Source organism: Tamandua tetradactyla, chromosome 15 (assembly GCF_023851605.1).
Source record: "Tamandua tetradactyla isolate mTamTet1 chromosome 15, mTamTet1.pri, whole genome shotgun sequence".
In the NCBI taxonomy this organism is placed as follows: Eukaryota; Metazoa; Chordata; class Mammalia; order Pilosa; family Myrmecophagidae; genus Tamandua; species Tamandua tetradactyla.
Window position 1 is genome coordinate 47,741,171 of NC_135341.1, and position 23,283 is coordinate 47,764,453.

Below are 23,283 nucleotides of genomic sequence, written 5' to 3' on the forward strand. Positions count from 1 at the left end.
GAACCATGAGGCTGAGAGAACCACCGAGTCCACCAGCCAGCAACCTCTGGAGAATCTGAGAGAGCAGGGTAGGATGACAGAACACTGCAGAACCCTGCAGCAGAGAGTCCACCAGCAGCGACTTTACCTGGAGATGAAGAAGGAAAATGCTCCCAGATATCTGGAGAGGAAGCTAGTAGATGATGTCATGTTCACCATGTGCCTTTCCAGATGAGAGAAAAACCCTGACTGTGTTCACCATGTGCCTTTCCAGATGAGAGAAAGGCCCTGTGTTCACCATGTGCCTTTCCAGATCTGACTGTGTTCACCATGTGCCTTTCCAGATGATAGAGAAACCCTGAACTTCATCAACCTTCTTGAATCAAGGTATCTTTCCCTGGATGCCCTAGATTAGACATTTCTATAGACTTGCTTTAATTGGGACATTTCCATGGGCCTAAAAAGGGTTAACTTGTAACTTACTAAATTCTTCTTTTTAAAAACCAGTCCATTTTCTGTTATATTGCATTCCAAAAGCTAACAAACTAGAACACCTACCTTCTCTGTACAACTTTATCATCTCTTTGATCTTTCTCCCACTCTTTAGGGGTATTTAGACTATGCCCGTTCTAATTTTTTCATGTTGTAAGGGGCTGTTAGTAATACGGGATAGGGGAATGGAAGTAGTTGGTGTTCTGGAGAGGGCAGTCCTGCTTTTGACATATGACAATTTGATTAGTGTCTTGGAGTAGTCTATTTGGATCTATTCTGCTTGGGTTATGCTGAGCTTCTTGCACCGTAATTATATGTCTTTCATAACAGATGGGAAATTTTCAGTGGTTATTTACTTCATTAGACTTTTTATTTTTTCCTTCTTTTCTCCTTCTGGGACACCCATAACACATATATTCATGTGTTTCATTCAATTCCCTGAGACCCTGCTCATATTTTTCCATTCTTCTCCCTATCTGTTCTTTTGTGCGTAGAATTTCCTATATCCTGTCCTCTAGTTCATTAATCCTTTCTTCTGCCTTTTCAAATCTGCTGCTGTAGGTCTCCACTGTTTTTTGTTTGTTTGTTTTTGTTTTTTGTTTTCTGGCATGGGTAGGCTCCGGGAATCGAATCCAGGTCTCCAGTACGGCAGGCAAGAACTCTGCCTGCTGAGCCACCGTTGCCCACCCTCCATTGTTTTTGTTAGTTTTTTTGTTTTTGTTTTGTAGGTCTCCATTGTTTTTCACATCTCTTCTATTGTGCCTTTCATTCCCATAAGTTCTGCCATTTGTTTTTTTTACTTTCAAGTTCTTCTTTATGGTCACCCAATGCCTTCTTTATATCCTTTATCTCTTTCTTCGTATCGTCCCTCAACTTTTTGATTTGATTTTTAATGTGACTTTGCATGTCTGCTCGAACAGCCTTAATTAATTGTTTCAACTCCTGTACCTCATTTGAAATATCAGTTTGTACCTTTGACTGGGCAATAAATTTTACTAGGATGACTCATTATTTTTTGCTGGTGTCTAGTATTTGATTTCTTTTATTAGTTTATTCTGGAAGTCATTTTCACTCTTTTACCTGGGGTTTTCTTGTTGGTAGTCTTTATTCTCTATCTGTTCTTTGACATTCAGTTGAAGTTATTCTAGACTTCTAGCATGGTTTCTGTTTAACTGATCAGAATTTTTCAGCTCTTGTTTTTCTGGTTTTTGCCCTGCCTATATGGAATCCTTTTTTGAGGAGGGTCTCCTCAGATTAGATTGACCCCAGACCAGACAGGCCCACATCTCAGGAGGAGTATGTAACCAGTTTCACATTTCCCTGAGGGTGAGACCCAACATGCTGTCAGACTTTCTTATGAAGCTTCTAGACTCTGTGCTTTTCCTATCCTGCCCGGCATGTGGCGCTTATCAGCCCGCAGCTTCCCACCAGCAGAAGGTGATGTGGTTGAGACAGAGGCTGAGGTAGAAGGTGGGCTTAGGTTACTTCTGTTTTCCAGCCCTGGGGCCTGAATTCCCTGAAAGAGGACAGTCCCTCAAGGTGGGCCCCTTTTCTTGGAGAAGATACACCCTTTAGAATTATCCCCATTCACCCGGCCAGTTACTTTGTCTCTCAGACATACCTTAATTCTGCCCTTGCCTGGAGCAGTGCCGGAGTCTGAGAATGCTGGAAGTTCTATCTAATTAGCTGTTGAGAAGTAAAAAAAGGGAAAAAAGCCTCTTTTGACAGAGATCCTAGTTCCCCAGAGCTGGAGTTGGGACATGGCTCCACGTGCCCCCCTTTTCTTGGGCCCAGCCCTTTTCCAGTGTTTTGTTCTGTTCCACTCAAAAAGCCTCTATTCCCACTCCCCCCGCCCCAACATTAGCCCAGCCCCTTCTCTAACAGGGTGAAAACTCCAGGTTTCTTTAGTGCTTATTCCAGGTTTATCTGTGCTTGGGGCCTGTTTTCAGGAGTCCAAATTTGTTAATTCGGCAATTGGAGATTGACCGAGCTAACTTCTTTGCTCCTAGCAGGGTCTGTTTCTTTTTGACCTCAGGAACCACACTGCTGTACCCATGCGGAAGAGGTGCCAGCCTCTGCGGCTTGGGAGACTTCACTTCTGTGTGGGATCTCAGCTGTTCCACCCATTCCAGGCTGGTGTACAATGTGTGTCTGGTCATTGACGTCCCCCAAACAGTTCTTCCATACAGTTCCAATTTACTAGCTGCCCTGGAGCATAACCTAAATTTCACACCACCTTCAGCAGGAGGTATGAAATTTCTGAAATTAATCCTGAAGTAATTATAGATGAATTGGGGAAAACCTGGTATCTGTATGGTATCGAAATTCCCCATCTCATCATTTATTCAGGCCTTCTATTATTTCTTTCAAGAATGTTTTGTAACTTTCTCTAATAAGATTTTTGCTTATCTGTTAGTCATTCACAGACATCATTTGCTAAAGCCAGCAAAATAGGTACTATTTCTTTTCTATTATATTTTAATTGATTATTGTTACTATATTTAAAATTATTGATTTCTAGAATATTGATCCTTACACATCTTTTTATCTTAATGTCTTAGCTAGGACGACTCAAACCATTTTAAGTAGTAGTTTAGTGGGCATGTTTATTTTACACCTAATTTCTTTTATTTTTTCAGTTTTATTAAAGTTTCATTAATAATTTATAATCATCTGTACCTATTTTAAAGGTACAATTTGATATTTTGGCAGACACATGTATAGTTCTGTGAAATTATCACCACAATCAAGATGATAGATATAACAATCACCCCTAAGTATTCACGTGATCCATGGTAACCCCCTCTCTTGGGGGGGTTACCCCCAACCACAATCAATTTGTTTTCTGTCACTAAAGATTAGTTTACATTTTCTAGAATTGTATATATGTGGAATCATGTAGTATATATTTATATCTTTCACTAGCATAATTATTTTGGCACCCATTCATGTTGTAGCATGCACCACTTCATTTCTTTTTATTGCTGAGTGGTATTCCATATATGATATACCACAAAATATAACAATTCGTTTATCTGTTCACCTGCTGATGGACATTTGGCTTGTTCTGAGTTTTTAGCTACTGAAACAAGGCTGCTATGAACATTTGTGTGCAAGTCTTTACATGAGGATATATGTTTCATCTCTCTTAGGTAAATAATTAAGGAGTGGAATCTTGGATTTAACTTTAATGGGGATTTTTTAATATCTCACCATTAAGTATGTTTCATTTTACTCTACTTCTTTTACTCCTTTGCTTCCATGTTTGCACTAAAATTTTACCTTCAATTTCATATATGTTTTTAAGTAAACTACTTCAATTGATTTTTGAAGGAAGGCAAGATAAAAATATAGCTTTACTTATCCTTATTCCTATTTTCTCCACATTTTCCAGTTTCCTCTCACAAGTGAGTCAAGTCCACCATTTCAGCATATAACAATCTTTTGGACTTTAACTTATAAATAGTAACAGGATTAACAATCATAACAAGTCTAGAAGCTATTGAATGATATAGTAGTAATAATAGTACTTATATATTTTCTTTTTCATATTTACTGTGAGAGTCATAAGCACAATATCTGCATTATATAATTTATGTACCATCTTAAAGACCAAAGTAAATTTTATCATTCCTATTTACATCAAGAAGCTAACATGTCTAAAATCTTAAAAAAGCTAGTATGTGTGGCAGAGCCAGCATTTGAGCCAAGATATTTTTCACCTGAGAGCAAATTATTTTAATTACTATGTTGAACTTGGCTAAGAAACTGGCGCCTTCCTAAAAATAATGAACACTAGATACCAACCCACAGGCCCTTCCCCAATCAAGATGGCAGAGTCAGACACTTCGGGTCTCCATTCTCTTACAGAGGCAATGAACAACCAGCAAGAACTGGCAGAAACAGCTACCCAAAGCTCCAGAAAATAGTTAAAGGACTGCAGCAACATGACAAGTGCCAAAACAAGAAAAAGTCTACCTAAAAGATATAGGATCTTGGGCAGGCCACGGTGGCTCAGCAGGCAAGAATGCTCACCTGCCATGCCAGAGGACCTGGGTTCAATTCCCAGTGCCTGCCATGTAAAAAAAAGATATAGGATCTCACCTTTTCTGGTGGCCCCTCCTCTGGTCCTCATTAGCTCAGCCAGCCCACACACCCAGTGTAGATCCCTGCTCCCAATTTTGGAGGGAGCAGAGTATCCCTCATGCACGCAGTGGGCACGTGTGTCTGGCCCAATCTGTGGGTGGTGGCCTAAGGGACTTGCTGTCCCAGAACTTGCATGTAAGTAGAAGGTAGCTCACAGACCTCTCCTACAGAGCCTTCTGGGACATCAGTCATCATGCTGCCCAGGGCAAGGGACTATGAACTGTAGGACATATAGGACAGTGCCTGGGGCCTTGAGAAAATGGCTTCTTAGGAAACAGGTGAAATACAGAACCATATAAACGAGGGAATTCCTAGGGCCAGACATGCATGTCCAGAAAGGATCAGGGAAGCCCCTATGCTTTATCCTGGAGTTATTCTCAAAATGCATTGTATGGATAAGTCCTATAAGAGAGCACTTGCACAGGTCAATCTGCAAAGACTATGAAAGGTGTTTTCTTCCTTCTTTTCTGTTAGCTTCTGGCATTCAAGAATAGCTCTGTCAAAACACTAGCTGGATAAAAACTTAAGGGACAGATACCTCAGCGTCTAAATTCCAGCAACAGCACAATAAAATATCAAAATATCCAGGTTTCAACAAAAGATTACAAGACAAAAAAGCAACAGGAAATGATTGTCTAGGCAAATTAGAAGGTTAAAGCATCAGACACCTTCAGTGAGGAGGACCAGTCCTGGGACATCCCAGACAAAGACTTAAAAAAATAGTTCTCAAAGAGTTAAAGGAAAAAAAAGACAAAAAACTAAAGGAAATCACGAAAACAATAAGTGAGAATATCACAAAGACAGAAACAAACCAGGAGAATACCAATAAAGCATGAAAATTATGAAAAAAGGCCAAAAGTACTAAATAGCATCATAACAGAAATTTACAATTTCCAAGGGATCTTCAACAGCAGTTTGGAGCTGGCAGAAGAAAGAACCAGAAAACTTGAACATAAGACAATTGACATGATTCAGTCTGAGGAGCAGAAAGAAGAATGAAGAAATGTGAACAGAGCCTGAGGAACTTGTAAGATACCATCAAGTGTACCAATATATACATTGTGGGAATCCCAGAAAGGGGGGCGGGGTAGTGGCGTCAGGAGGAATATTCAAAGAAATAATGGGTGAAAACTTCCCAAATTTAACAGATATGAACATACACAACCAAGATGTTCAACAAACTCCAAACATGATAAACCCAAGACAGACCCTCTGTGGAATATTATGTCGAAAGCCAAAGATAAAGAGAGAATTCCGAAAGCTGCAAGAGAGAAGCAACATGTCACATACAAGGGAACCTCAATAAGATTACATGCTGGTTTCTCATCAGAAACCACGGAGACATAAGGCAGTAGATGATATTTAAAATGCTGAAAGCAAAAAATTGCCAACAAAGAATTCTGTATTTGGCAAAACCGTCTTTCAAAATCGAATGAGATTCACATGATGTAGATGCTTCTTTCTGGTTTCTAATATATTGGCATGGCCAAAGGGAAATGCCTGAGGTTGTGAAACTCTGACCCATACTATACTTTGAAATTTGCTCTATAGCTACATATTAAACTGAATTTTGAAATTTATCATTTTTTTGCATATATGTTATATTTCACAATAAAAAATGTTAAAAAAAAGAAAAAGAATGGGACTCAGGCCTGCACAGCCTAAGAGTCACACAGAAGCAGCATGGCATGGGTCCCTCCTGCCTTGGATGCAGAACACAAAGTTACTCACAGCAAGTTAGAACCTCACACATATCTAGGCACAGGGACTCAGGTCTGCAGAGACCCAGGGCTTAACACATACAAAACTGCCCCCAGGCAGAATGTATTAAGAAACATAACCCAGCTATATGCTGCTTACAAGAGACTCATCTTAGACACAAGGATACAAATAGATTGAAAGTGAAAGGATGGAAAAAGATCTGTCACACAAGATGTAATCAAAAGAAAGCAGGAGTATCTATACTAGTATCAGACAAAATAGACTTTCACTACTTGGTATATACCCAGAAGAGCTGAAAGCAATGACACAAACAGATATTTGCACACCGATGTTCATAGCAGCCTTACTCATAATTGCCAAAAGATGGAAACAAACCAAATCCCATCAACAGACGAATGGATCAACAAAATGTGGTATATACATATGATGGAATATTATGCAGCAGTAAGACAAAATGATGTCCTGAAGCACATGACAAGATGGATGAGCCTTGAGGACATAATGCTAAGTGAAATTAGCCAGACACAAAAGGACAGATACTGTATGATTCCACTTTTATGACCAGCATAAAGGTATAATCAGAGACTTATAATGTAGAATACAGGGGACTTAGGGATACATAGAAGCTAGAGGTGGGTGAACTGTTAACTAATGAGGTTGAACTCCAAAGTAAGGGAAGAGATAGGAGCAAAGGTGATTCTCTGGTGGGTCTAGAATTAATATTACCATATTAAAGATGAACAAGATTGAAAGGGGTTGTATAGACCTACGTGTCCCACTGACTCACACTAGAAATATGAATGAGTTCTTGTAAGAATTACTTCAAAGATATGATTCTTGAATAAAGAGTGCTTAAGTCCAGGGTACAGGGGGAAAACTGCTATTGCATGCTATGACTTATGTTCAAAAGGAAACCGTCAGCACTACCACAGAAACAGCAGAGGTAAATAATGGGGGGAGGGACAAGAGTTAAGATCATTGTTTAGATCTCCTATTCGGTGAGGGTGTGTTTATTGGTTTTCTGTCTCTTGGGAACAATGAAATTATCTAAAATTGAGAATGTTGATGGACTGTGAACTTTGGGCCCTCTACATGATGCTGATGAATGCAGGTGGCTGAAGGATGGACTGATGGAGAAGTACATAAGGCAAACGATGGTGTATACTTATGAATGAAGGCTGTGCTGCTACAAAAAGGAACGATGACAGGAAGCATGCAACGATGCGAATGAACATGTGGGACATTTGGTGAGACAAAATAAGCCAGAAACAAAAGAACAAGAATGGTATGGTCACCTTCAGAAAATGCTTATCAGAAAACAGCAGGCTAGACTATAAGCTTTTAGAGCAGACATTAAGTCTGGAGTGGTGATTATTATTTCTGGATTTTAAAAGACTGCTTTGTAAATAACCTGATATTTAGACATAAGAATGAAGCCGAAAAGGTTAGGGTTAAAGTAATTCAGAACATAGGGGTAAGGAAGACATTGTCTATATTTTAGAACCATACGTACTCTTTGAGACCAATGGGAGAAAGCTTTATTTGATCTGGAACTGAAATTTTCTGTAGTGCATAATCTAATTCAATCTATCTGTATAGCTCATTTGAACAACTGAAACACAGAAAGCACAGAATGAGAAAGAGGCCCTTTAATCCTATATGGATTATTGCAATGCCTGGAAACATCCTGGAGTATATAAAGCAAATAATCAAAAAGTACTGGCAAAGTCCCCTGAAGGAAGGGAGAAATACTATGGAACTATTAAACCGTACTATCAGGAAATCCCCTGATACTGTGTCAAACTTTAGGGACACCCAAATCAATAGGCCATGCCCTTGATCATGAGGCTTACTCTTGTGAAGCTTATGTAGGTAGCAGAGAAGCTTAGACTACCTATAGGCATGCCTAAGGGTTACTTATGCAGGACCTCTTTTGTTGCTAAGATGTAGCCTCAGTCTCTCTAAGCCCAACTCTGCAAGTGCAATCATTGCCCTCCCCTCCATGTGGGACATGACATCCAGGGGTGAAAGTCTCCCTGGCGACATGGGAGAGGACTCCCAGGGATGAATCCAGACCTGGCACCGTGGGATCAACAACTCCATCCTGACCAAATGGGGGGAAAGAAGTGTAATTAATAAAGTATCAGTGGCAGAGAGAGTTCAAATAGAGTTGAGAGGCTACTCTGGAGGTTGCTCTTACTCAAGCTTCAGGTAGACCTTGCTTCCTATCATAACCTGCCGATCCCCAACCAGGACCATTACAGCCAATCCTAAAGAACCCCTAGGACAATTTACAAGATTCCACAAGGTTTCCAGGTACTAGAGTAACTTGCCAGCAACCTACAACCTCCAGATGGGTCCCTGGTCCAGATAAGTTCTGAAACCTAGCCCAGCCTCTCCAGAACATCAGATAGTTCCATCTCCCTACCCCATATTAGTGACAGATGCTTCCAATATCAAAAATTTAGAATTGCCATAGCCCATACAACCCCAAAGAGAGGTATGGAAAGATCAAAGGTGATGGTGGAATCATACACAGAAAATAGGACTTAACAAATGAATTTGAATGTTGAATCATTAAATTGTTATCTCTTTTGGTCTCCAGTATTTTATACCAGCTAGAAATAAAAACCTGAAATTGTGCAACTGTACCCATGTCAAAGTGTGAAATATGTTCTACAACTAATTGTGGTGGTGTGTTTGGAGATTTATAGCTTTTTGTATATATGTTATTGTTCACAAAAAAAGAAGGAAAAGTAGATTGTGATGATAAAAAAAGTATTTAAGCCCTCTAACCTTCTATATTCTGGAGCAGTTAGAAGGCAAAATCTGAGAAGATCACATGGTAGCCCATGACAAACTCTGGGATCCTGTAACCACTTGTTGAAGAGTGCTTTGAAAACTATTGTATTTTTATTTCTTTGCTTTGTGTATATTATACTATACAATTAAAAAAAAAAGTGCCCCCAGTGTGAAAAAAAAGAGACTATGGCAGAAATGTTGGCAAAAGGTGTACACACTCGATCTAGTATCTGTTTGACTTGGTCACCTAAATGCAAAACAGACCTTCCTGGATTTACCCTATCTAGCTCCCCAGGGCGGGATATTCTAATGGGAAGAAATGGAGGCAGAAAAGCCTCAATGGAAAAAAAGACTGAGGAGTGGCACAGGGGTAACAGAACTGCTTTAAGACAGTATGGGTCTCAGAATTGAAAAGTATAATGAAAGGGGGTACTAAGCGAGGGAGAGAATTTAAACAGATCACAGAAGCTGGAGAGACTGTTACATGCAAACAAACGAGATGAAGAGGCCCACAGAAGAAACAGAAGAAAGGAAGCTTTCTCCTGGAAGCCAAACAACCTCACAAAAAAAGACAGTCTTAAAAATTTAATCGTATATCCAGATCAAGAATCAGGTACAGAAGAGCTAAGAAAATGTTAACTGTTAAACAAAGGCAATTCTAAAAGTCCAGAATAAGTTATACAAAGCATCAAAGAAGAGCTTAACACAGTCAATAAACAATAAAACCCGAGGGAAAAGGGAGTATCTTTGTTCTTAGGAAATATACACGGCAGTATTAGGTGTTCAAGGAGTGTAATGTTTACTACCTACACTCAAGTATTCAGAAAGTGGATTCATAAATGATTGGACATATAGACGGATGGATGGATACAATGATAGGGTAGACGTGGTAGAAGTAATAGATCTGGATACCTAGAGAAGGGAGGGGGTATACTGAAGTTGTATGGAGCTCAATTATTTTTGTAACTGTCCTATAAATTTCGAAGTATTCTAAAATAAAAAGTTACCAAAAAAAAAAAAAAAAGATGCCGACTTGCCACCTACGAAAGTGAGAACATTTTTTAAAGGGAAATGGGAGGATTAATGAAAATTTCTCCTTAATATAGTCAATTTGAAAATCATAAATAATTTTCTTAAAAAAAAAGATTTAAAAACATTAGGAATTACAAAACTTTCTGGAAGAACGTGTATTTTACTATCATATACTCCCATCTTACCTGGCTGGGTAGGATAGATGATGAAATAATCACTGAATGTGGGCAGCCTCCTCTTCTCTGATATGTCATCAGAGTCCATGGGTTCATCATCCGTTTCAACACCACAGTCTCTTCTCTCTTTTGTTTCAGGAAAAGAAAATACAAACCATAATTTACACAACAAATACCAGTACTCTTTAATGAAAATCATAAGTTTATATCATCACAAGACAGAGAAATATTCACAAAAGCTACACGTCGGGTGTTAGTGCCAAAAGCCACTTGGAATCTCGTGGATGGACACCCCTTGAAATTACACACAGAGACCAATCATCTCCCTTTGAGTCTGACATCCACCCCCTACCCCCAACCTACCTCATGAAGTTAGTGACTTGGACCCTTTCTCAGTCTAAGTTTACTAGATTCTCCCAGTTAAGTTCTCCTTCCGCCCTTTCTGCCCAGTTGAAAGTCTCTAGTGCGCGTCACAACCAGTTATATCAGTTAAGTGCCCTCTAGTTAAAACACACAAATGTGCATTTTTTTTTCTTTTTTCTCAGTCATCTAATATGAACATTTCCTGTAAACATGACTATTACAAAGAAGACTCCATTTACCTCCTCTGCAGGCCTGGATTATAAAGATCTTTGGTTTCTCTTGAAGTGCTGGACAATTTTTATTGTTAAACATTTCAAAAATGAATTCCAAGCTGACTTTCTCACCATCGTTCATTTTAATAAAGCCTTTTTCTCCATGTGACATAAGAGTAACAAGGCAACAGCCAATTTCATCTTTAGTTTCATTTAGTCCATCACGAAATGATGTTATTTTTCCAAGTAACTCCTATAAAACAGTATAACGCATTACAAAAATAAAAAAATCTGGAGGTGGGGGTTAAAATCAGGAATGTTAGCAAGATGGACCTTTTGCTAGGTGATCCAATATGATAATAAATATGAAAATATTTATGTCTCTACAGTAAATATGAAGTAAATATTAGTTCCTTAACCTGCCACTTCTCTTTTGGCTACTCTCAGAATTTGTATGATTTCCTCCTGTTGTGTCCTTGGCTCTAGTTTGACAAAATTAAGCTTTTTTGATTCTCTACCATAGAGCACAACAGAATTACAATTCCCCAAAAAGTTAATTTATTCAAATTTTCTATTATTAACTTATCTTAATATATACAAATTATTTTATAAAATTAATATCTTCAGTAAGCTAGAAAAGGAAGGAAATGGAGGAATCCACTGAATAGTATTTACCTGCGAGAAACTACAAGGACATGTAATCAGAATCATTTCTACTAAAAAGAGAAGACACAGAGATGAGGCTGTCACAACTACCACACATCTCACAGGAGATACTAACCATTCCATTAAGGTAAAAATAAAAATTAAATTAGGTTTAAATACTAGGAAAAAAAAAGAGTTAAGATTCATTATTTTCACGTAATGACTATCTACAAATATTAAATAATCAACTAAAAAACTTTTAGAACTAGAGATCAGCAAGCTGAATGGATATAACATTCACTTACAAAGACCTATAGCTCTCTAATTACTCACAAGGTCATAGAGAACAGATAACGTCCAAGAATAGCCAAGAATATTTTGAAGCAAAAAAAAAGCAATGAGAGTGGACAGATCCTATCAGACATTCAAAATGTATTAGAAAATCATGATAAATAAAACTGGTATATGAGCATGAGAACAAACAAAAATACAATGGAATATTTTAGAATCCAGAAACTGATCCAAGTATATATAGGAATTTCGTTCATAATAAAAGCAAAATTTTAGATACGTGAGGAAAGGATGTATCATTCGATAAATGTTGAGACAACTGATGTCCTGCCTCACCCTGGTCCAAAATTAATTCCAGAGAATAAAAGACTAACCTTAAACTATAAAAATACTATAGAAATAAATATAGCTTTGAAATCTTGAAGCAGGGGGAGGGCCTGAAGTTTAAACAAGACACATAAAAGAGCCAATGAATAGAAAAATTGATAAATTTGAACTCGCAAAAATTAAAAGACTTCCACACGACTTAATATACAAAAAAAAGTAAAAAAGGAAGTAACAATAGAGGAGAAAATTTTTTGCATGCTATTTTGTAAATGAATATCTAAGAGAAAAAAACTATAGAACAATAAAAAGAAAAAGAAAATACAAGTAGGGGTGTTAGGGTAGTTCAGAGGTAGAATTCCCACCTGGCATGTGGGAGACCCGGGTTTGATTCCTGGCCCCATGCACTTCCCCCCCCCCCCAAAAAAAAACAAATGAAAAACCAAAAAAACAAACAAACAAAAAAGAAAATACAAGTAATAAAAAGGGCAATGATTACTAACAGTTTACAGAGAGGGGGAAGAAAGGCCAAAAGATGCTTAATCTAATCAATAATTGGGAAAATGCAAATTAAAACAATGAAATAGTTTTGCCAGTCAGATGACTAAATATTTACAAATAAGTTTTGGCAAGGATGTAGAGACCTCTAGGAGAATAAACCAAAACCAAAAGAAGAGGGGCAACATTTGCCTTCTAAAGGGAAAGCACTAGATTAAAAATCATGAAATATGGAAAGAGAGCCTGGTATAATGAGGTGTTTTTTCAGCCTTGAAGTAATTACTGAATAGTTACTATAAAAGCCAGGTAATACTCTGAAAACTTTATATATATTCATTCATTTAATCCTCACTGCAGCCATTCAAGGTAAGTACTATCATCATCGTACCTATTTTATTATTTTATTTTTTTGTATGCTGTATGGCAGGGGTCACATTTCATTCTTTTTTCCAAGTGGGTATCCCGTTATTGCAGCACCATTTGTTGAATTTTTGTTTATTTTTTCGTTCTTTCTTTGCTTGCTTGTTTTTCAGAAGTGCATGGACTGGGAATTGAAACCAGGTCTCCTACATGGCAGGTGAGAATTTTACCACTAAACTACCCTTACACCCCCATCGCACCTATTTTAAAAGTGAGAAAGTTATTAAACAATTTAAGGCAGGGCTTCTAAAACTTAACACTGATGACGTTTTGGGCTGGATAACTCTTTGTCGTGAAGCGCTATATAGTACCTTGTACTCTGCCTACTAGATACCAGCAGCATCCCTTGCCCCAGTTGTGACAACCAAAAATGTCTCCAGATGTTGCCAAATGTCCTCTGCTGGGCAAAAATCACCCCTGGTGAGAGGCACTGGTTTAAGGCAAGAGGCAGGAATTCCATCTGGCAGTCTAGAGCCCCAGCCTGCTTTCATAGCCCTTCTGCTGTGCTGGTCTTTGATGTTCATTAGCAGTGATTCCCAGGATCAGTGGAGGACGTTTCTATGTTATTATCCCCAAAAAACACAGTTCTGGGCCAAGACTCAGTTTGGGTCACAGAGATCAAAATGTAGCTCCCTCCTACCCACCGCCACCCCTAGACCTATATTTTCTGCATCATCTGGTTAGTTAGGGCTCCCAGCTCCATCTATCCCCATCCCCCACATGTTCCTCGTAAATCCGGAGGGCTTTGCAAAGTCGCTGTGTTCCAGTGCTGCTGGGAATCCCCCAAGCCTGTCCTGCTGATCCTCTGAGGTGTTTCCTTGGTCTCCCCTGCTCCCAAATGCTCTGGCCCTTGCCCACGTTGGCCTCACAGCTTGTCTCTGGGCCTTTCTGCCCACACTGCCTAGGATACCATCAGCAGCTCTCATCTCTTCAACTGTTCAGCCTTGGCTGAAGTGAGAGCCCAAAAGGTCCCAGCTTGACTGGAAAGGGAGCTGGGTGGCAACATACTTAAGATTACAAAAAAGCATCTGCAAACAGGTAAGAATTCCAGTAAGTTCATGATAGAAAGCACATGGCACTACTCAGCAGGTCCTGGTCCTCACCAGATAATAAAATCCCAACTCAAAAAAAGCAAACCAGGAAAGAAGATTATAAAATCCAACCTGTTTTCATTACCATTTTGTCAGGATCGATGCACGATGTATGTTCAAAATGGCACTGGCCAAGCCATTCCTTCATCAGCAAGATGTCCCGGTGAGCCCCTGGCCTGTTCTTCTTCACACACATGAGGAAAGCCTTCCGAGTACCACTCAGGTCATAACAGTCCTGTTTTCAAGGAAAGCCCAAGAATAATATTTAAACCAAACCAAACTCAGACAGCCAAATATGCCATACACATGGGACAAGTTTCCTCTGGGATGAACGAGAAGTGGCAAAAGACTGACAGTTCTGGGGGAAAAGGGCATAGCTTGATTTGTAATTCTCTCAATTACCTTTATTGGATTATGACTAATAAAACCAATCTCAACTTTTCAATTCCTACAGCCATAACCACCAGTTTAAGGAAATACAGTAGATAGAGGTACATAGTAAATGACAACATAGGACTGCAGCCATCAAAATCAAGAACATGGGAACTTCTACAGGACAATATCTGGTTCCTTCAACAAATAAATAACAAGAGAAAAGCTTAAAGAGAGGGAGAAGTATGATCAATTGAGTCTAAACGAGACAAACCAATCAAATGCAATTTGTAGACCTTGCTTGAATCCTGATTCAAACCAACAAACCCTGAAAGATCTAAGATTCTGTCAAGGGAATATAAACACTAACTGCAGAAATTTTTTTGTTTTAAGGCATAATAGTGGTATTGTGGTTATGCTTTCAAAAAGCCTTTCTGAGAGATACATACTGACGTAGTAACAGATGAAAGTGATATGGTATCTGGAGTTACTTTAAAATAATGGAGGGGAGAGGAAGAGATGAAACAAGATTGCTAATTGTTGAAGCAGGGTGATAAGTACCTGGGGCTAGAGGTTGGGGAGGTTCACTTTTCTGTTCTCTCTTTTGTGTAGGTTCTTAAAATTTCCATAATAAAAAGACCTGCAGCTAGTAATTTATACAGGTTGTCTAAGGTCACAAAACCAGCCATTGATTCTCTCAAAGCCTCACTTTCCTTATTTGTAAAATGGAGATAATACCAGTGCCTACCTTGTTTGATTAATGCATGCCAAGTACCCAGTAAAGTATCTAGCATACAGTGTTTTAAACAGGCTAATGTTTTAACTACTGTAACAGGAAGCAAGGAGATCTGACCACTTTAGACAAACATACTGACTGCCCCCTTTTACCCAAGAGAAGGAGCACAAAAAAATGTCAAAAATGGTAGCTAAATACTATCTTTAACCAGTGCATACTGTTAAAGTAAGACTCAAAATCTTACCAATTCATCTTCTACACAGTCATAACTTCTCTTCAGAATCTTTCTTGGAATCACTGAATGAATTGTCATAAAAAGAATAAAACAGAAACTGAGCATTACTATTTCTCATTTTTTACCTCTTTAATCAATATCTGCTGTCCTTTCTCTTACAAGACTCCCACCCTGCCCTCAAGGAGCTCAGTTACCTCTTATGCTTTGGGGTCCAGTAGGCCACAATCTGATTCTGGACTATGAACGCTCATCCCAAACCCATAAATCTAGAAACTTAAAGTATAACTCCTTAGATCTGAGTCTAATTCAGGGGCAGCAAGATGAAGGCCAGAGGTTAAAAAGACAAGATGCACTTCCCAAAGAGGAGACCAAGACATCAGTGAAGGCAAAGCTGAAGCAGAGTAACTAGACCCATTTTTTTTTAATTAAACGTAATCTCTTAGAATTTATTTCAAGTATCCTTGAATGCCTCCAGCATGTTTCCATATATAGTTTAGATGACTCTAAAAAAAAGCACACTCTGCCAGCAAAAAAGGGCTCAGTGTATGTGCTGGTTTGAAAGGATGCATGTCCCATAGAAAAGCCATGTTTTTTTTTTTAATTAATTTATTTTTTTTAAATACCAAAAAACACCTAACAAATACAAACATTCTTAACTTTTGATCATTCCGTTCTACATATATAATCAGTAATTCACAATATCATCACATAGTTGCATAATCATCACCATGATCATTTCTTGGAACATTTACATCTATTCAGAAAAAGAAATAAGAAGAAAACAGAGAAAAATTCATACGTACCATACCCTTTACCCCTTCCTTTCATTGATCACTAGCATTTAATCTAAATTTATTTTAACATTTGTTCCCCCTATTATTTATTTTTATTCCACATGTTTTACTCATCTGTTGATAAGGTAGATAAAAGGAGCATCAGACACAAGGTTTTCACAATCACAGTCACATAGTGAAAGCTATATCATTATTCAATCATCATCGAGAAACATGGCTATTGGAACACAGCTCTACATTTTCAGGCAGTTCCCTCCAGCCTCTCCATTACATCTTGACTAACAAGGTGATAATCTATTTAATGCATTAAGAATAACCTCCAGGATAACCTCTCGACTCTGAAATCTCTCAGCCATTGACACTTTATTTTGTCTCATTTCACTCTTCCCCCTTTTGGTCAAGAAGGTTTTCTCAATCCCTTGATGCTGAGTCTCAGCTCATTCTGGGATTTCTGTCCCACATTGCCAGGAAGGTCCTCACCCCTGGGAGTCATGTCCCACATAGACAGGGGGAGGGTGGTGAGCTTGCTTGTTGTGTTGGCTGGAGAGAGAGGCCATACTTGAGTAACAAAAGAGATTCTCTTGGAAGCGACTCTTAGGCCTAATTTTAAGTAGGCCTTATCTATCCTTTGTGGGGTTAAGTTTCATATGAACAAACCCCAAGATTGGGGGCTCAGCCTATAGCTTTGGTTGTCCACACTGCTTGAGAGAATATCAAGAATTCAACTTGCGGAAGTTGAATTTTCCCTCTTTCTCACCATTCCCTGAAGGGGAAAAAGCCATGTTTTAATCTAAATCCCATTTCATAAAGGCAGAATAATCCCTATTCAATACTGTATGTTCGAAACTGTAATCAGACCATCTCCCTGGAGATGGATTTAATCGAGAGTGTCCTGTTAATATGGATTAGATGACGAGATGTCTCCACCCATTTGGGTGGGTCTTGATAAATTTCTGGAGTCCTATAAAAAAGGAAACATTCTGGAGAAAGAAAGAGATTCAGAGCGAGCAGAGCAGAACAACATAGCCACACAAGCAGAGTCCACCAGCCAGCGACCTTTGGAGATGAAGAAGGAAAATGCCTCCCGGGGAGCTTCATGAAACAGGAAGCCAGGAGAAGCTAGGAGATGATGCCATGATCACTATGTGCCCTTCCAGATGAGAGAGGAATCCTGACCGTGTTCAACATGCGCCTTTCCGGAGGAGAGAGAAATTCTGTGTTCACCACGTGCCCTTCCACTTGAGAGAGAAACCCTGAACTTCATCAGCCTTCTTGAACCATGGTATCTTTCCCTGGATGCCTTAGATTGGACATTTCTACAGACTTGCTTTAATTGGGACATTTTCTCGGCTTTAGAATTGTAAACTAGCAATTTATTAAATTCTACTTTTTAGAAGCTATTTTGTTTCTGGTATATTGTATTCGGCAGCTAGCAAACTAGAACAGTGTAAATGATGATAACAAAAGTGTGATACACAGACAACTAAGCTCTGAGGTACATATAGGTACTGTGCAGGTGCCAAGTGTAGGAGAGTAAAGGAAGGGAGAATCAAGGACCCACAGGGATTCTGCCCACAGGCCATGTTTTTGGGCAATTACAGCTGTCATTCATTACAAAGACCTCTACATACCAGCAACAAACCTAAAATCAACCAGTGCCTAAGCGTGCTGAAGGCAAAGACCACGAGTAGTATTTTAGCGTCTACCTCAACGCTGCATGTAAGTGTCTCTTCTTCCTTCCCTCTCTTGCTCTCTATACACACACACATACACACTTACACACAAGAATACACAAACGACTATTTATTTAACTGGGGGCGAGGTTAAGCCCCTCAACCTCTTAGTGTATTTCTTAAGCCACTACCTTCGCAGATTCCTGGCCAAGGATGCACCAGAAGTGCACACCCCCCCCCCGCCCCCAATACAAACAGGCGATGTGGCTGAGGGGATTTCACCGTGTTTCTGATTGCACCATCTACAAACTTTCCTTATCAGAATCACTTGGTGATACTTGTCTAAAATGCAGATTCCCTCTTTCATCTCAAGCCAGCCGAGTCCATTCTGAACCCACCGCAAAATGATGTGGTCGACCCTGATGGACACGACTGAGTGACACTTGGAATTCCCCGGTTCACCATCCCCTTGACGCCCCGCCCCCTAGTCAAGCCAGGTACCCCCGTCGCTCACCTGGGCTCCATGCCACCCCTCCCGACCGGTCGCCGAACCCCCAAGGCGACTGGGCCAACCCTAGGACCGACCCTCCTAGCCCCCCCACTGCCCCTCCCCCCGTTCTTCCCCCTGCCGAGCCCGGGAATCCCCGGGCAGCGAGCCAGTCTCCCGGCTCACCCGCGCCGTCGCCCGCCGCGTAGGTCTGCCAGCGCGGAAGCAGGTCGGCGCGGCGCAGCTGCTGCAGCACCTTGGTGAGAACGCGCGGCGCCGCGGGCAGGTAGTAGTGCTTGGCGAGGAGGCGGGCCAGCCCGGTCGCGGTGCTACCCTCCAGCTCCAGCTGCAGCGGACTCACGCGTGGCTGTTCATCCACGGTCTTGAGGATGACGCGAAAGGTGCGCAGCTCCTGTGGAGTCAGCACGTTCAAGGTCTCCTGCAAGCGGCTCTGCAGCTCCTCCATGGCCCGCGTCGTTCTCGGAGGCGCCCGGGGGCTGTCGGACCCGGAGCGCAGGCCGCTCGCCGGGCTTCCCTCCATCTTCTTTCTCCACCCGATGCTGAAGCGCCCCGGACGCCGTAGGGGCAGACCCGAGGAGCTCACGGCTCCTCGCGCGGCACCCGAGTCCCGCTTCTCTCTTTGTTTTGTAAAAAGGGGGCGTTTCCGCTTGTAAATAGAAACCGGAGGCCGCAGAGGCCTGGACGCTCCCGCCTTTCCTTTTCTCAGGCTTGGCTGAGCCCGGGTACCCCGAAGCCACGCCCCCGCCGTCGGCTCCCCGCCCTCACCCTCCTCCAACCGCCACTGGCGGTCACCTCTGTGTGGCCCTGGTTAACCCTTCGACTGTCGGTTGGGGGAAGCTGAGTGGTGAATCCTGCCCTGTAGGGCTCAGAGGTTCTCAGCCTCAGTTGCGCAGAATCACCAGGGGAGCGTTTAAAACTTCCCATGCCCAGGACACAACCCAAGCCGATTACATCAGGATCTCTGGGGGTGAGCCCCAGGCATCAATAGTTGTTAAAGCTTTCCAGATGATTCCAATATGCAGCCAAGTTTGAAAACCACTTGGACTCCACAATATATCAGCTTCTTAAACTAGTGATTCCTGAGGAGGACCTGAAAGCTGAGCTAACACCTAGAGGCTGATGCTAAGAAAGAAAAGCCAGGATTTGAGAAGACAGCATTTTGTTGAATTTACAGTCAACAAGAAATTAGAAATGCACAGAGCTCCGGAAGAGGCATTACCTTGGTGATCTCAGTTTGGCAGTCCTCCAAAGTCAAGATTACTAGGCACCTCTCAGGAATTGGCTCACTCTAACCTTGGTTTACCTCAAATAGTAATAGCCCTCCAAACTGCTGGTGAAAAATCTTAAAACCTCCTAACTTGTTTAGGGAGGAAGCAACAGAATGAGAGAAAGTTTCATCCGCATTCAGAAATTTGCGGTGAACCCTTTTACGCGGTTTCAGACTAGAGCGGACCGAGTTAGCAGAGGAGCTGGAAAACAAGCCCAGAGGCTGCTTTGGGGCTTGGCTGACCCGCGCCTGGAGGAGGGCCTAGGTCACTCCCTTTATTTCCACTTCAATAGCAGGATGGAGAATCCCTATCTTTTGAACTATAGTTTACCTATATGTGTGACTACCGCAAAGTGGGCTTACAGTCAGTTTCAAATTTGGTTCTTTGTTTCAAATCTCTTCAAAGAGAAAAAGGTATGTGTTGAGGGAAGGGGGGAAAGGTGCCAGGATTTTTTTTGTTTCGCATTTTTTTTGGTTGTTTCCTAACCAATTTGACTGCACGGAGGGCCCTCCACTAACCATCAGAGTTCCCATCCAAGAATAAAGATGGTTTAGCGATGCCACAAGAGGGCTCTAATCCACCTGTGCTGGACTGATTGAAGACACGGGAAAAGATATCTAAAATTTCTACACGAAATAGGGACTGTGAGCAGAGGTCAAAATATATTGTGTATTCCGGAATTAGTGGTGACTGGTACACAACTTTGTGAATATACTAAAAACCAGAGTTACACACATTAAAAGGATGAATTTTATGACGTGAATTATATCTCAATAAAGCTGTTGGGTTTTTTTTTCTTGGTATGCTGTATGGCAGGGGTCACATTTCACTCTTTTTCCATGTGAGTATCCCGTTATTGCAGTACCATTTGTTGAATTTTTGTTTGTTTTTTCTTTCTTTCTCTCAGGAAGTGCATGGGAGGGGAAAAAACAAGGTCTCTCGCGTGGCAGGCCAGAATTCTACCACTAAACTACCGTTGTATGCCCTTAAGCTGTTTTTTTTTTTTTTTTAAAGGCAGAACATTATTTCCTGACAAAGGTTTATAACCTTAATCAAATCATGGGGAAACATCATACAAACTGAATTAAGCCAGAAATGTTAAAAAGTGTCAATGTCATCAAAGGCAAAAAAAAAAAGGGGGGGGGGAGGGACTGTTCCACATTAAAGAAGATTAAAGAGACATGGTGACTACATACAATAGTGTTCCTGGATTGGATCCTAGATCAGGGAAAAAATTGCTCTAAAGAACATGTTTTGGGGATAATTAGTAACATTTGAAAATGGGCTATAAATTAGAAAATAATATTGTATTAACGATAAATTTCTAAAATAAAATATATATTGTGTAAAGAGTAATTCCTCTTTGACAGTGACTTCCCCTTCCCTAAGGCCTGAATAGTGGGGCTAAGCAAAGTAGGCAATGGGGAGGTAGGTATCAATACGAACTCATGGTTTTCCATATATATTAGATGGGCACAGATAAAGATGTCAATATGTGTTTACCCCAGCTCTGCCTAAAGACAGAGCCTGGAGTCAGCAACTCCCCACTAATGCTCAGATTTTGGCTTCCATATCCCATTCACTGAAAAGGAACTGGGTCAGGAAGCAGGGGAGTCAACTTCCCCACCTACCCTGAAGCTAGGCAATAGACCCATAAGACCAAGTGACTTGCTTTGACCATGAAATATGAGAGGAAAATGTAAAAGTCAGGGTAGAGTCCATATCCCCTTCCCTCTGCCAGGATGGCAAAGGCTCAGTCACCCATTTATAGAAAATACAGGAAACAGAAGTACATGATAAAGGACATTACAGGTTACAGGATAAGGGGAAAGAGAACCTGTAGGTAGAGTATTGATAGACTTAAGGCTTAGATTCACTATTCACAAACTTGAGAGAATACAACTAGATAGGTAGAGTACGAAATTTGAAACTGAATTTAAAAAATAAGCATAAGACAACAGAAGAAAGGTGAAAAGAGAGTGGATATTTGATAGCATGAAAAACCTGTCATATCTTTAGGTACGATATTGAGTATGTAAAGAAAATGTCTGAAAATACAGGAGAAATATGTTAGGGGGTTACATATTTTTTGGAATTAACTACCACACCAACTCCATATTCAGTAAATTGATAACTACAGATAAGAATTCTGCATTTGTCTTGCCTTTTCTTTACTGGCTGTGTTTCAAGTCAACCAAATTGCCTTTGTCAACAAGAGAAAGTTCTTTACAAAAGGATACCAGCTAACAAATGTGGAAGATAGAATACAACTAGAAAATCACCATCTTGCAAAGTTTAATGAAATAGTTGATTTAGGCAAACTATCAACAGATGAAAGGTTGATTGAAACTTGATAATGAAATGATTAAGCTGTCACATGAACCCACTCAACCATTTCAGTATTAATACAAATGGGACAGCCACATCCTCAGGGTGTCCTGTTGTGATACAATCAGTTACACAGCACTAACCATGCACTACTCTTGTCTAAGAAGCTGGATCTGCATCTAATTAAGCCACTAGATCTGACATTCAGTTTATAGAAAATAGAAAGAGGACAAAGTTAAAACCACAAAAAGACAAATCCAGAAAGTGGGACATTCTACAGGATAATATCAGACAAAACAGCAGGGAGGAAGGAGTGCTGTCCTGGATTAAAGAGATTTAAAAAACGAAATGTCTCGTGTGGACATTGTTGGATCCTGATTCAAGTAACTCAACTGTAGAAAGGTATTTCTGAGGCAATTAAGGAAATCTGAAGAAGGTTTGGGTATTGGTGAATGTGCAAATATCTCTGTTAAATTTTTCGGGGGGGCGGGGGGAATGAAATTTGATAACATGAAAAGCCTGTAAGAAAATGTCCATAATTTTTAGAGATGCATTTTGAAGTATGGAAGGGTCAAAGTTGTAATGTGTGGGATCTGCTTTTAAAACTTTCATAAAGGAAAAGGGGTAAAGGGAAGGGGAGGGTGGTGTGACGGTGGCTCAGTGGCAGATCCTGCCTGCCATTATGGGGACCCGGGCCTGGTGCCTGCCCACGCAAAAATAAATAAATAAAAACTGCTAGAATATTCCTGGCTCCTATCCTACTAGGTCTTATCTTAAGTTGCCAGAAAACTAACTTCCTCCTACAAAGCTCCACCTTTAAATAATTTACTTTAAGTCTGAGGCAGCCAAGGAAACAAAACACAACAAAAAGGAAACAGACAAGGAAGCACAGGTTGTTCAATGGTAGAATATTTGCCTGCCATGGGGAGAGACCCAGGTTCAATTGCTGGTCCATGATCCACCACCCCTCCAAAAAAAACAGTTTCCAAAGGTAGATGAGACTAACTAGCAACTTCCTTTCTAAACTAGCCAACTAGTGTGTGAGAACTAGATGAACTATTAATTCTAGTGTGAAGCCAGAAGAAAAAAAAACAAGTTCTCAGGGCCTGGGGCATGCTCTGGGGTCACGTGGAGTGAGGATTCAGAGGCAGATTTCAGTTTTACCCCATGTTTAGA

General features: G+C 40.4%; 1 protein-coding gene across 1 annotated transcript in view; it reads right to left on the bottom strand.

Annotated features, from left to right (window-relative positions):
• The window catches only part of LOC143657397 (caspase-14-like), a 38,934-nt gene extending 19,393 nt beyond the window's left edge, over positions 1-19,541 (bottom strand). Inside the window, exons 1-5 of the mRNA XM_077129741.1 lie at positions 18,677-19,541; positions 15,546-15,598; positions 14,279-14,428; positions 10,952-11,177; positions 10,359-10,475 (exon numbers count right to left, since the gene is read on the bottom strand). Of these exons, the coding sequence (XP_076985856.1) occupies positions 10,359-10,475; positions 10,952-11,177; positions 14,279-14,428; positions 15,546-15,598; positions 18,677-19,031 (901 nt within the window). The 5' untranslated portion in view covers positions 19,032-19,541. The remainder of the gene's footprint in view (positions 1-10,358; positions 10,476-10,951; positions 11,178-14,278; positions 14,429-15,545; positions 15,599-18,676) is intronic.
• Between the last annotated feature and the right edge of the window lie 3,742 nt (positions 19,542-23,283).